The sequence below is a fragment of the Anser anser genome, assembly GCF_964211835.1.
Source record: "Anser anser genome assembly, chromosome: 3".
Lineage (NCBI taxonomy): Eukaryota > Metazoa > Chordata > Aves > Anseriformes > Anatidae > Anser > Anser anser.
The window spans coordinates 66,643,310-66,657,558 of NC_139722.1; the positions used below are offsets into that span (position 1 = coordinate 66,643,310).

The 14,249-nt window shown below is 39.8% G+C and overlaps 1 protein-coding gene across 6 annotated transcripts in view; it reads right to left on the minus strand.

The window, feature by feature from the left end:
* ARID1B (AT-rich interaction domain 1B) overlaps positions 1 to 14,249 on the minus strand; it is a 327,483-nt gene that overhangs the window by 71,340 nt on the left and 241,894 nt on the right. For all 6 annotated transcript variants that reach the window (XM_083829046.1, XM_083829044.1, XM_083829042.1 and 3 more), the window contains one exon: positions 12,600 to 12,689. In XM_083829046.1, coding sequence (XP_083685172.1) covers positions 12,600 to 12,689 — 90 coding nt within the window. The remainder of the gene's footprint in view (positions 1 to 12,599; positions 12,690 to 14,249) is intronic.

Below are 14,249 nucleotides of genomic sequence, written 5' to 3' on the forward strand. Positions count from 1 at the left end.
CAGGGGCATTCCCTGGCCTAGAGAGCGGTGTGGGATGCTTGTGTCCATTTGGCTAAACCTCCCCACTCGGTCCTAGCAGTACTATCCACGTGCCTCTTGTATGCAGTCCTTGTTCTGGCTCATCTCTGCCGTGGGCTGTGGCTCAGGAAGCACTCACAGGCATGGGCCAAAAGCATGCCATGCCGGTAATTACACAGCAGAGATAACTGTGTGACACTACCCAGGCCCATGCTCTGACTTCAGTTTATACAGATGCTGCAACAGAGGTGGAGCAGGTAAGCTCTGGGGCTTGGATTAACACAAACAGAACAGACTCCTTAACTGCTGTTGACGTGAAGCACCAGTGTCATCATCCCAGAGGGTGTGAGACTGTGCTCAGATGAGGTTGGCTTTGCCATCTTCTCTTGAGCATGGACAGGTGGAGAATTAACAAAAAAGGAAGCCTGAAATGCAGGAAGAGTATCTGTGCCATATTACTGTCTGTATGTTATGTTGAAACACGGCCTTAAAATAGGATCTGCTCCAACCTCTCCCCAGAGAGTAGAGGAGTTATTTCAGTTACAGATATGACATGGAGAAGGTAGACCAGGTCCATAATGTGATCTGAATTCCCTTAGAACAAAGATGACTCTATCCTCATCTATCAGTGAGAGCACACTAAATCTTCAGAGATCAGTGCACATGTCTGAAGCGCTTCAAGTATCTGCAGAAAGCTCAGAGGTCTGAGAGAGAAAAAGGGTTCCTGGTCAAAATGTTAACATGCTTGCATCAGAAAGAGAAAACAACATCAATTCTAGAAATCTGATCAGAAATGAAAGGGAGCAGCTGGCATACATTCATTTTTCTTTATTTACACACATTTTCCCTAGTGTTCAACTTCATTTTATAACCGATACAAACAGAAATAAATTTTCTTTCCAGAAAATTAGATCTAAGATAAAGTTTGCTTTTGTAAAGAAGGGAAGTAGGATTACATTAGAAATGCACTGGAGTAAAGGCGGTGGAATGATTAAACAGCCAGACTGCATCTGACATGTCAACCTCTATGACAACAGGGTGTTTTTTTCTTGTCATTGTTTTTTAAAGAAATTGATAGGAAACAGCCAGGAGTTAAGGCTTTAAAAATTGCAACGGCAACATGCTCATCAGTGAGCAAACCCTACTCCCTTCCCCTTATGTTAGTGATAAAAGAGGTACAGATGATGCTTTACTTGCCATCACTACAAGAGATTACTTACCAAGAAAACACTTGAGTGGAATTCAGCAAACTAAGCTATTTCAGGAGTAGCTGAATATATTGAGCCTTCCAGAAGTACTCTCATATTCTAGCTATTTTTATACTATATTCATACACCTAAAGAATGATCTTTTTATTAGAACCCAATTGAAGTTGTAAAGCCATCTTTGCTTTTTTTTTTTTCCAGTTACAAATGAAACAGTAGCATACTATTAACAATTAGCTCACTATTATTAATGATAATGTGTTTGTAAGTTCTGATAGAACATATATACAATGTTTCAAAACGGTCACTCAGCAGCATACTTATCTTCTTCCTTTTTGGCAAAATGCAGAGATGTAATACACAATAGATAAAGCTTATGATATTTGTGAGATAAGTGTTTCTTCTCCTTTGAGGAGGAAAAAGACAAAAATGAACTTCCCAATGTCCTATATATTACTAACACCTTTTAGCACACATCATATAGCTAATATCATATATGGTGCTTTTGTAAAACATCTAAAATCTTCTTTTTCCCTTATGCATACGTATACATAAAAGAGATTAACAACAGTGAGTTACTAGACTTTCAAGAAATTATGCGCTAAGGCTCTCTTAATTACATTTGTACAATGACCAATACAAAATCATCTGCTGAATACTATCTCTTTAGTATTAACCACAAAAAAACTCTATAGAACGTGCTGGGTGTTGCTGTGAAGTCTGAAATGGATTCTTCTGATCTTTTAAAGTCTTGGCTTGAATATGAAAAAGCCCTTCCAGGAAAGCAGGATCTAAAATGCAAAGGAAGTGATTGCAAAGTAACAAGTTATTGTATATCTGCTGATAGACAGTAACTCTCTACTGGCACACACTTAACCCCCAGTCAATGAGAGGTCTTTTGATTTAGCCAGGAGTAGTTCATTGATTTTCATGAACGACTTAAAACTGAAAACACACACAACACTTATTCATTTTAAGCTCAGGAAAACTTTGGAGTTTACAGCAATAGCAGATCATCATTAAATTACAAATGTGATAAATAAAAAATAAGGTAAGATACAACTTGCCATGGTACTTCACAAAAAAAGAACTTATGTGAGAAAAAAAAAAATACATCAGGCTATTGCTTATTGCTCTTTTTAGGAAGGTATGGCTAGTGGAAGAGCATGGGACCAAAACAACCCAGGAACTCCTCTGAATTGGGCAAAGGAAAGTTCCTCTTGTTTGAGAGCAGATGTTAAGGAAGGGGCTAGGCCCACTTATTACTCTGGAAAAAAGAAAAGCAGAGAAAAGTGAGAAAAGCAGAAACATGTTGGATACATTTTCTAAACATCAAATAACTACAGAAAAATAACACGAAATTTTCTACTTAGAAGTCAGCTCAAAAGAATTAAATGTGAAAAGAGAGTTGGTTTTCGCTACCGATAAAGGAAAAACTTGCAGGAGGTGTAGGGGGGAAATCACACAAACTACCAATGCTTAGTGTGTTAACACGGCATTGACCGGTACCCCCGAGAAAAAAGAGCAAATGTTTGCACACTTGTGACACAGTTCCTGGCAGACATTCCTTCCTCAGACAGCCATCTGGGCTGTATTCACTGTCCCAGGATTTCCAGAACACAACAGAATTGAGACGGATCTAGAGCGGCTAATTCCAAATGCAGCTTGTCCATAGGTAAACAACACTGGATGAGAAGTAGCAGGATAGAGCTAAATGAACAAGAAAGAATATTCCGTGCACTTAACGTAATAAAATTTGGCAAGCTGTTACCGTGGAAGGATGCTCAGGAATATCACAGCTAGTCTGCAACTCTCCCTGGCTTGCACATCTCCGATGGCAAGTCTCAGGTGGCACCTCAGCTGAGGAGGTCTTTGGACTGGTGAACCATTATCGGGGTTTTTGCCTAGCCCACAGTCATCACCTCAGAGCACCCCGAGGAAACCACCCAGCAGAACAAAATCAAACACTAACAGAGAGTTTCAGTAATTGAAAGAGTTTGTTACTGTTGCATGAACCCGAGATACCAGGACCCTAAGTATGAAACCAGGTTGTCTGCACAGACGGGTGGTGGTACCACAATGAACGCCTTCTAACAGCGTGGTCAACACGTGAATGGCTCATTAAAAAGGTCACAGTGAGGGATACTTAGATATTGGGAAAAAAAAAATCTAAGATGACAGAAATTTTATACAAGACTAAACAAATAACAGTAATGAATAACCTGGGGAAGGTCTGACCCATCTACCAGAATGCAGCCCAAGTAAATCCAGTGAAACCATGTAGGTGGCATAAGAGAACTGGCCTCCAGAGTCACAAGATTTCTTCACATTACAGGTGATGTACTTTTCTCAGCTCTTATTCTCATTTTCTTGAGGATAGCCTTATGAAAATATGCCCAGCTGGACTGGTGACAGTATATACAAAACCTGTATTTGTCATGCATGGAACATACAGCTTAGTAATGCATACAACAAGGTGATGGCTTGGTGAGCCCAAATAGATCAGCTTCTGGAGTGTAAACCTCATTTAGATGATGTAAATACTAATTCTCAATGTTTCTGTCCAGTTAATAGGCTGGTAAAAAAAAAAAAATCCAATAAAACACCTTCACAAACAGATGGCAAACAAGATTCTGATCCATATTTAGCACAGCTAAGTTACAGCACTGCGCCAATAAAATATCTTTGGATGGCTTTGGTATGAGCCTGTTAGATGTGTCCCAAGCAGCAACAATGACACGGGTAATACAGAGGCAGTGACTACACTAGAGCTCTGCTAATATCCCTGCTACCGAGTGAACACTTCTGCTGAGAAGCAACTCGTACAACTGAAGGGTAGCAGCATAAAAGAATGCTCTGAGACCACTGACACTGGAGAAATTAAGAGGCTTATTCTTTAGTCTTTAAAGAAGGCTAATAATCTTCTCGATATATACATTTTTTACTTTTATAAAAGCTAAAAAAATATATATATTCCTCACTTCTTTCTCCAATCACAGTCTATTTTACAAAAAAAAAGAAAAAAAAAGAAAAAAAACACCAAAAAAAAAGTTTTTTCTTTGTTGTTTCCCCATTAACTGCAAAAAAAAAAATAATTTCTACATTGGGCAATTTCTTCACGAAACATAAAGCTTTTCCTTCTTCTCCAAGTGCACAGGGTGCTACTAAAAACATGCAAAGTTCTCTGGGCCAGAGTAACAGCAACATGGTTTCTCTTTTGTACCTGGACAATCCATTTTCACGTTGGCATCAGCTAATGTCTGCAGAATGACTGCCACATTTCTTCACACCCATTCAACGATGTTTCTTTGCGTACATAAAATAGCAGTTTTGGAAAACATCACTTTAGCAAAATTGGTGCTTCCTGCAAAGATCACTGAGGTATTTCTTCCTTTTCACAAAAAGATCAATGTTCTATTTAAGAAAAAGCACTGGATTGGTTTTATTTATTTTTAAAGTATTTTCTTATTATGCTTCATTATGTATCTTACAGACTCTTCACTGTGTATTTGTCTGACTGCTTCTCTTCACTATGTGAATAGCTTTGGGGAAGATGGAAACTAATGACCTAGCTAAGGTTTTAACCCAGACCCCCTGGTGTTTTACCAGCTGTGCTATTAGGTTAACTGGCTGAATCTCCCCTGCTTCCCTCTCTCTGATATTACAAAACCCTGTCTATGTATAGCATGCAATAATGTTTAAAATTTTCCCACCCCTAAACCTCCCTCAGCTACTGCCTAGCCTTGAAATTCATACAATCTATCACTGATAAATTAGAATCTGGGGAAGGATCAGACAGATTACCCATATGGTAGCTGGAGAAGAAATATCTAACCTTTTCCTAATGCAAACCTTGCCTAATGCTCTCTGATGTAAATTTTAAGTTCAGAGAAGGAAAGACATTTGCGGAGATGTTGATAAACAGACAGAGCAAAAACTCATTGCTCATCCACTGTCTTACACATAATTTGTTACTGTAACATGCCTTATGCACGATGCTTTTACTACAGCGCTTGGAAAATCAGGGTAATGGTGAATTGCAGTACGAAAGCAAACCCCCCTCACACCTCCCCAGCTGAAGCAAATCCTCGATTTCACTGGGTAGCTTGGGCTGCTGGAATTAATCTGAGCAGCAATGTGAAAAACCTGAGGAGCCTGCCTGCTTTATACAATCAACATTTGTCTAAGTTTCCCTAATAACATGCATACTTATGAAAATCACGGAGGAGAGCAAAGAAGGAACAGCATTTTTCAATGTGTAATGTGCAAGGCCTGCAGGCTTAATGGTCTAAATTTCAGGTTTGAAAAATTTAACCTCCCCAGAGACTTCTGTTCAAAGGTTCCATGGCTCAACTCAGATCTTCATTTTCATGAAGTAAATATATTGAATACCGTGAGATATATATGGATTTTGTGGACACGACTAAAATACATACGGTGTCTCATTTCTGTCTTGTATGCACGTAAAATAAATAACAGTATTTTTCGAAAATACAAAATCAGCATGTTGTCCTCAGTCCCAAATGTCTTCGTCTCGGTCTTATTTTACCATGAGTTATGATTTGACTGATTCTTCCCTTCCTTGATTTGCAGCTGTTCCCTGACGAGTGTTTATTCTGCAGCCTTTTGGGATCCTTTGGGATGAAAAGAACTATCTAGTGTTAGCTATTAATACACACATTATTATATAGATTTCAGCTCACTGCCCTACATATGAACTTAAAAAGACATAAAGGACCTTAGATCCGAAGTTCTTTATTTTTAGAGAAGCTTCATAAAAAGGTTAACCCAGGTGCCGAGGGAGCAGGGCGTCCTTGAAGCAATGATGCCGTTACGCAGGCAGAGCACAGGTGGCTCGGAGTTTTATAGGCCATGATGGGAGGCTGTCCCAGGGACCAGGACGGTGCTCACAGCTTTGCAGTGAGCCTGGCGGCAGGAACATCGAGTGATGCTTTGTCAAGTTCTTCATCGATGGCGGCTTGTGGCTTACTTCACTCCCTGAGCCCAGGGGCAGGGAATCTGAAGTCTGTCTAATGAAGTCAGTGGAAACTTTTCTATTGAGAAGTCTCTGTGCTGGCAACTATATAAACTCTCTCAGAATAATTCAATTCTACTCCCTAATCTCAAAAAGAGAATCCCCAATTTAGTTTAAAAAATGAAATAAAGATTCATCCCCAAGTATAACAAGATTTAACGTCAGCAAGAAGAAAGCAATGACCAGCTGCTAGTATACAGAATTTACTTGGGAGACCTGACTCCAGGTTTTGAATGTACAGATATTATTATCTACTTCAAATCCTACTTCTGCAGGTTTGCCCTCTCCCAGAGTGCCTTATCACATGCAAATCGTACCCTGTCCTCTTGCAGATAGCCGGCACTGCTGCATATTTAGTGCACACCACAACTAATCAGATCAACCTAAAGCTGACTCTGGCTGGTATATGTCTGAAATCCAAGTACAGCCTGCAGCCAACATCCTGAGATGGCGACTGATTCCTTTAAGAATTAACCTGGTTTGGCACAGCAGTATCATTCCAAATACGTTCCAAGCCAGAAGAGCAAGCCTTCCTTCAACGCATGACAGAAAAACAGGCACAAAACTCTTCTCTCCCGCAGCTCTGTGTGAGAACCAGTAACCTGTGATCCCAAAGATCTTGATTCATCATTGTAAGGCACGCACATTGCACAGCAAAAGCTTACGTCGGTGTATGATGCAGTACACTACAACGGGTACAAAAATGGGGCCTTGGGATGCTACTGCAACAAAAACAGCAAAGAAGTGTGTTTACATTAAAAAAGCAACAAACAACAGCCCTGCTCATCAGACCAACACATTTCAAATGAAAGGAAGATTAAATTACTTTTTTATATCTAAGTTAAAGCATCAGGACTTTTTCAGTCAATTTAAAAAAAATAAATTTTCAATCAATTAAAAAAAACAGTTAAAAAAAAAGATGGACTGATGCTTTTGAAGACTGCTGATAAATTTAATGCTTACTGAAGTGAGAAACTAACGTAACTTTTTGAGTCAACGAGAAGTTCAGTGCGTGGCTCCATGCATGGCCCTGCCTTAACATACAGATCAACTCTGTATGTTCCTGCGCATCCTTCAGAAGAAGTGGGGATGGGAGTGCTGATATGGTCTGTCACATCACTTGTGATGAAAGAGATGTTTTACACGGCTAACCTTGTAATGGAATAATTCCCTCAAAAGACATGTGACATCTTCAACTACAGCCTACTTTTTCTCCTTACACGAAGCAGTTTTCTGGCTGTTGAGGGCACAATTCATCTAACCCCGGTTTTGTGGGCTTGAAGATTTTTCTCCCAGCCTGGCATGGTGTTCCTGTATACCAGCTGGAGCTTAGCTCCTCTGTACTGACCCACTTGGAGAATACTATGTGCAGAAGAGGCACTCAAACATACCTGTGGCTTTGCACTCAGTGCATGTCTCAAGCATCTTTCCTTAAGAGCCTGAAACACTTCAGTCTACATCAAGTAAACTTATTACCAAGTCTGATTTAACCTTAAGTGGTGTCATCGTTAACATGGCAAGCAGAAGAATTTTAATGACAAGAATCATTTTATTCTGTAGCTCCTCAGTGCTCTGAATAGATCCCAAATCCCCAAATGAGAGCAAAAAATGTATTCACAGGGAAAAAGTCTTTTTAAGATCTAAAAGCAAACTATAGTATCTTTTTTGTTGCAATAAGAATTCTTTGATCTATTTTCTTCCTTCTAGTTTCTTTTTTTTTTTTTTTTAAGAAGAAAATAGATTTCAGGGAAAAGAATCTCTACCATCAAATGTCAGTATTAAACCATAAATCTGATCAGAAATCGTAGGAGCAAAATACCAGATTGGTATTCTGTGTCGTCAATGCAGGAAAAAACATTTATATTTTGCTAGATGTATGACAGTGGAATTTATGTGATGACCGTGTACAAATAAGCATGCCCACAAAACAGTTCAAAGGGATAAAAATACCTGTATGAAATCTAATGTGCAAATTAGGAAATTGTAGTTAGAGAAATTCAGTTGCTACTTAGTGTTTATAGGGAAGCACAAAGAGAACATCAAAATGCCTGATCACATCCCATCTGTTACTACCTCTTGCTGGATAACATCTTGGCTGCCAAAAAAGCTATTTAAATTTACTATATTGCAGCTACTGATAAATATCACTTCTGTGAAGATATAACGCTAAATAAGGTCTAGATCTGAAGATAAAGCTTACAAGCACTTGTGTCAAAAAGATCCCAATTTTGCTTAGTATAACACCTGTACTCCCACAAGCCTGTTCTTACTCCTTGTCCCTGTTTGTGGTATGTTTTCACAGAGCATATAACTGTACAACAATCCTCAACAGCTAGATCGTGTCAACAGCAGAAAGAAATAAACAGCCAGAATGGAAAGGATGACAAAAAGAAAAAAAAAAAGAAAAAGAAAAAAAGGAAAAAGAAAAAATAGAAAAAAGAAAAGGTACTGGGAGAAGGTGATAGAGAAGAGGAAGGCTACTATTCAACAATTTTGGAGGTGCTTACTCCGGGCACTTTCCACACAGATCTGACAGGCACAGAATGGTGCCATGAAACTGCCTCCAGCTACAGAATACATTTTCCAGCACATCACAGCAGCTGCAACGCCATCAATTCTGCTTGCAATCCATGTCCAAACAGAAAAGTTCTCAGTGGTCCTATTTCAGCATATCTCAAGGACTAATTAAATCCTCATTACTATCTTCTAATTATTCCAGTGCTCTGGGATTTCACTGAGCAAGTCCCCAATGGTGCATTAGATGAAAAGGGTTAAATAACCTGTGTTGATTTTGAGGCTCCAGATCTATTTCAGACCTTTAGCATATCATCAGCATTATCATGAATATTTAACTACATACCGCTGTGAAAATTATAAGGGGAAAACAATTAAAGATTTTTTAAAAATTAATTCTGACCCATATACATTTGCACTAATAAATAAGGCTTCTGTAAGTATCCCCATTATGAGGGTGCTTGCTGGAGTAATAACACGAAGTCATTAACTGTTTCCATTAAATTCAATGGTTTTCAGGAGCTCCCAATTCACTATTTTAATACGAGATTGAAACTGGACGTGTGGATACCCAACTTGAAAAGCATGAAAAATATTACTTAAAATTGGTATGTTTTCTACGCTTTTTCAAAATTAGGTAAGGAACCATTCATTTCTCCCAGAGTGAAAGTGTCTGTTTCAGCATTATTGTGACACGTTCTCTCCTATTAGTGTTTACATACGTGAATATCCATACACACATCTCCTAATGGACATCTCCCTTAGGTTGCAAAAGTAAGAGTGGGAGTATAAACTAAAGGCCAGGATAGAAGACTTCCTTTTCACACTTCAGGAAACTAGCTCAGGGGGTTAATTTGGATATGCTGGTTTCTATTTCATCCATACAGACACTTTCTGGCCCACGGAGCAGTTTTGGCTACTGAGCACATCCTCAAAGTGCAGCTTCCAAAACTTCAACAGATCAGGTAGGTTGGTACAGTTGAGAATAGGGAACCTAAGTCCCTGTACTTCAAGTATTCGCCAAATGGGTACCACAGCTGAGGTATTGCTGCTTCCCTACTTCTAGAGGCTGACGTAACTAAAATTTATAAATACAAAAAATAAAAAATCTCCTTTTGGTCACAGTAAAGAAAAACCTGGAGTAGCTATATGAGAAACAAAGAGCAAAACATGGATCCCTCCCAGCAGTAAGTTTCAATGACTAGCTTCAACAGCCACGACTACATTTTCACGTGCTCATATGTTCATTTTCACGTGCTTTTCATATGCTCATTGCTTCATACTGCACTGTATGACAGGGATGTATAGCCTTAGGCAGGCAAACATAAGAAGTCCCAGCTGGGTGCTGAGTAACGACGTAAAGTAGGATAAAATATAATCAAACACTTCAATAATAAAGATGTGTAAACTTAATGGTTCAAGGTAGTGGTTTAGCATCCAGAAGTGCTACAGTTCAGACTCCACCTGATAATCAAATTTTACAATATCTGATAGATAACATTTTTTTATTCCAAGCATTGAGAGCAAGGGATTCTCTTCAGGAAACTGTTAGCAGCCTGTTGTTCATTCAATTATCTCTCTAAATAAGGAAAGAAATGTTATACAAAGTACTAAAACAAATAACTTTACCTTATCCTATGAAGGGTCTCTAGGCTTTTTGTTTTCATTTTTTTCCTTTTTTTTTTTTTGGTAGAAAGTGCATCAGTAAGCCATGAGTTTAAATTACTGTAACAGATGCCTATGGATCAGGTGTCCTTAGCAGCAACGATTTTCTGCTCAGGTTTTTATCAGTAAATGACAAGCACCTTCCCTTTGAGTCCCCATTACTCCCCCTCTTTCCTGTCTTCAAGTTCAGTGGAAACCAGTTCAAGCAAGCAAAGGAATCAACTAATGTAACAGCCTTTTTAAAAGGTGAAGTTTTCCATTTCAAAGGAGCCTCTAATCAATGACAGGGCGCAAAAGGGAATGCACGCATGTTTATGCACGTATAGCGCAGACTTTAGAGAAGCTTTGGGGAACACGTTCTGCAAAATCAATATGACCTAGCTAGTTACAAATTTCATATCTTCTGCATGAAACAAATGAACTTCTTGTACAGGATGGGTCACAAGGATCATGCATATTGCACCAGATTCTACATATGAAATGTGAAAAAATTGTGTTAACATTCCCAAACACATTTCCTCTAAGAACATGCCCACAATTATTCCCCCCATAGATGAAGAACAACACTACATCAACCTGTAAATTTTATTTTCCTTGCTGTTATATACTTGTTTGACTTCCCAGTTTTAGTAGCTGTCTTCTTAATTTTACTTCTGCATGCCTCTCTGTCTCCCCTGACCATACACTGACACCCGGTTTTGTTCTGTAAGAACAGTCAAAAGGTTCAACCAAACTGTACAGCTCCGTCAGATCCACCTAACTCATCCCCCAAAGCCAAGTGAGGAACACGCACTGCAGAAACACTTATTACTGAGCAGTGCCACATTTAGTGCCAAGACCCAATCATGCCAAGAAACGCACACATCTTTCGGAGATGCTTGGGTCTTCAAAGCCTCAACCTGATGCACTCCCACTGTCTTGTGACATTCTGTCCTACAAAACATAACACTTTTGTATCGGGTAATGAGGCCACTCTTCTTCACCAAGCACGTACGTTACTCTAAAACACATTTTAAGGGAAAGTAAGTCCCTGCACTAACTATGTATGAAGAATGACCTGCAAAGGAAATAAAATAAATGAGTTGAATGTGGAATTTTCTATTTAATGTTCTCATTAATCAGCATTCCTGGAGGAGGTGACATCCAACACAGAAAAATAGCAAAAATTAGGACTCTTTCCTCCTCTTTGTGAATCCTCTTCATTTCTCCTGGATGCTGTCCCAGAAATTTGTCATTCTGTGAGTTCAACTTGTTTCACTGTGAGAAAACTTCTAGTATTTATGGTATCCCCATATGGTGCTACTTGGAATATTTCTGGTAGCAAGACATTTTAGGAGGGGCATTTCATAAATAACTCCATGTTTATCACAGTTATCATGTGTCTGTTTTGCAAGCTTGTTGCTGGCACATGTTAACCACTGCATGGACAGGATGCCCGGTTTACAGCAGTTGATCATATGGCCTTGTGAGAAGGCTGTAATAATTCTTTTTTTTGTGAGCTAGGGAGGAAGGAGGCAAAAGGAAAAGGGCTTAACGTTTACAAACAGTAACGTTAAGAAAAAATATTTCTCCATTTATTTTGGTGAGCGCTTGCTAGGAAGCAATGTTTTAGAACAGTGCTGCTGCCTGAAAGGTTTTTCCTTGTAGAATTTCCAAATCTTCGAACTATTTGACCTAAATAGTTCATTTCCCTTTATATTTAAAGATATTTTTATTTCTAGAACTGGCTAGAGCACTAGCTATCGTGTCCGTGCAAAGACATCAGAGACGAGAATTCTAAGAACAGTATCAAAACTACAGTGCTTGCAGCTACTAAAATTTCTATAGTACTTTCTATAGATCTCCATTCCAAGACAGACAACAAAAAGTTGAATTTTCTGGGACATAAATCAATCATTTACAGAAAACTACTTTTATACTCTGGGTATTCACCGTATTTTAAAAAGACCTTGTTTCCAGTTATGTTTTGGTAAAACCTGCTATTCAATTGCTCTTTCCCCAGAGAAGGAAACCCCCAGAGCCTTTTAAAATAAGGATCGTCATTATTTTCTCTGGGAAAAGGAAAAATAAAATACCAGGAAATCTCACATTACTAATGTGCAACTTAAAATGAAGACTGAACTCGGCACCAACTATAAAAAAGACCCAAACACCTAACAAACCTCGGTCCTGTGGCATTGGTGACTGGCTCAAAGCAGGGTGGGAGCTGGATTCTGACTGGCTGCCAGGAGGCTGCGGTGGCATCTGACTGCCTGTAACACACAGAGAAGAAAGGGAAAATAGACTTGCTTTTAACATTGCAATGCACAAAACCAAGCCTTGCTGCATTTTTAAACCACTTAACATCAAAGAAAGTACCAGCTGTATAAGTTAAAAACATAGCTCAACAGGTTCAGCTTTTTTCATTTTTTTTTCTTCATTTTTTGCTTTGGAAACCCACGGAGGAAAGATGCATAAACATATTTAGCAACAGGCATGGCGGAATGTACAATTTTGTACTGAGCGAGTTCCCAACCTCACCGACATGATCCAATTTATAGCTGCAAATCTCCTGACACATATTTCTGTTAGAGAGTTTAACAAAATCCAAGTCTGCTGAACAATAGGGCTCATCCTGCTGAGCTTAAACTGGCCTCCAGCCAGGCAGACATGGCCCACTGCCAGCAATATTACCAACAAAAAATTCAGTCAATACAAAAATGACTAACAACAATAAAAAGTATTTCAATGAACCAGTGGTTTTAATGTTATTTGAATGTCCACACAGAACATGGGAATAAAGAGTAATACGTAGGTGTGCATGGTAAACGTGAAGCATGTTTGAAAGGGAGCAGACAGAAAAGGGGTATTATTCAAATAAGGCAAAGGGAAGATATTTGCTTACTGAAATATCCATCCAGAACAGACAGGCTCATTTCTATGGCCTTGTTCAAAGACACCCCCAGTTTACCCACAGCTGTCTACCCACCCAAAGAGGAAGAATGGCACACACAATGCTGCCTGTGAGGCTTAGGACACTAAATCTTCCCTTTCAATAGTGCTACGCAGTGCTCGAAGCAGGTGCTCATTGAAGTCCCTTCTCTGGGCCACAATTCAACGCCGCGTCCAGCACAGGGCCCTCGCCACCCCCATTGCACTGCTACAGCACGGCAGCGGCTTCGCACCCCATAGGAGGAAGAAGACCAAGAGCTGGGCATCTCCTGGCCTCCTGGTCGCTGCTGGTTTGAGTCGCCTCTGCTCTCGACAGCCATAGCAGCTTGAAGACCACCTCAGGTTAGGCAGCAAGTATGTATTTTAAGCACTTAGCCACTGCAGTGACGAGCACGGTATAAATAGCAGCAGACAGATTTATATCCCTCATCCTCAGAAACTGCTCAGATTGTTTTCCGTTTAAAAGAAATGGAAAGAATAAAAACACATGAAATAGATTTGTGCCTGCTGAGAATCATTTCCTCGTGCTTAGCAGTCACCCTTTTTTAATGGCTGAGGCGAGGATCCTGTGGCTATTTCTGGAGCTGGGAGCAGAGCTGAAGGAGAGCCAGCAGGGGTTGCTCTTTCTTTAGAGCTACGAAGTGCCCAAAGCTGGAAATAAAACTGAGGAAAGGGGATGTGCCTGCCCTGCCCTTCCCTGCCCTGCCGCTTCCCGGCCTCAGAGCCACCAGCTATGGCGGGCCTGTGCACTGGAGCCAAAGCAATGAGAGAACTGCAATGAACAAAAGGAAAAACCATAAAACGTAGGGTGTGACCACCTCCTAACTACTCAGCTGAGGTGCCTGTGTGCTAGGAAGCATGACTGGCAACACGAGCATGAG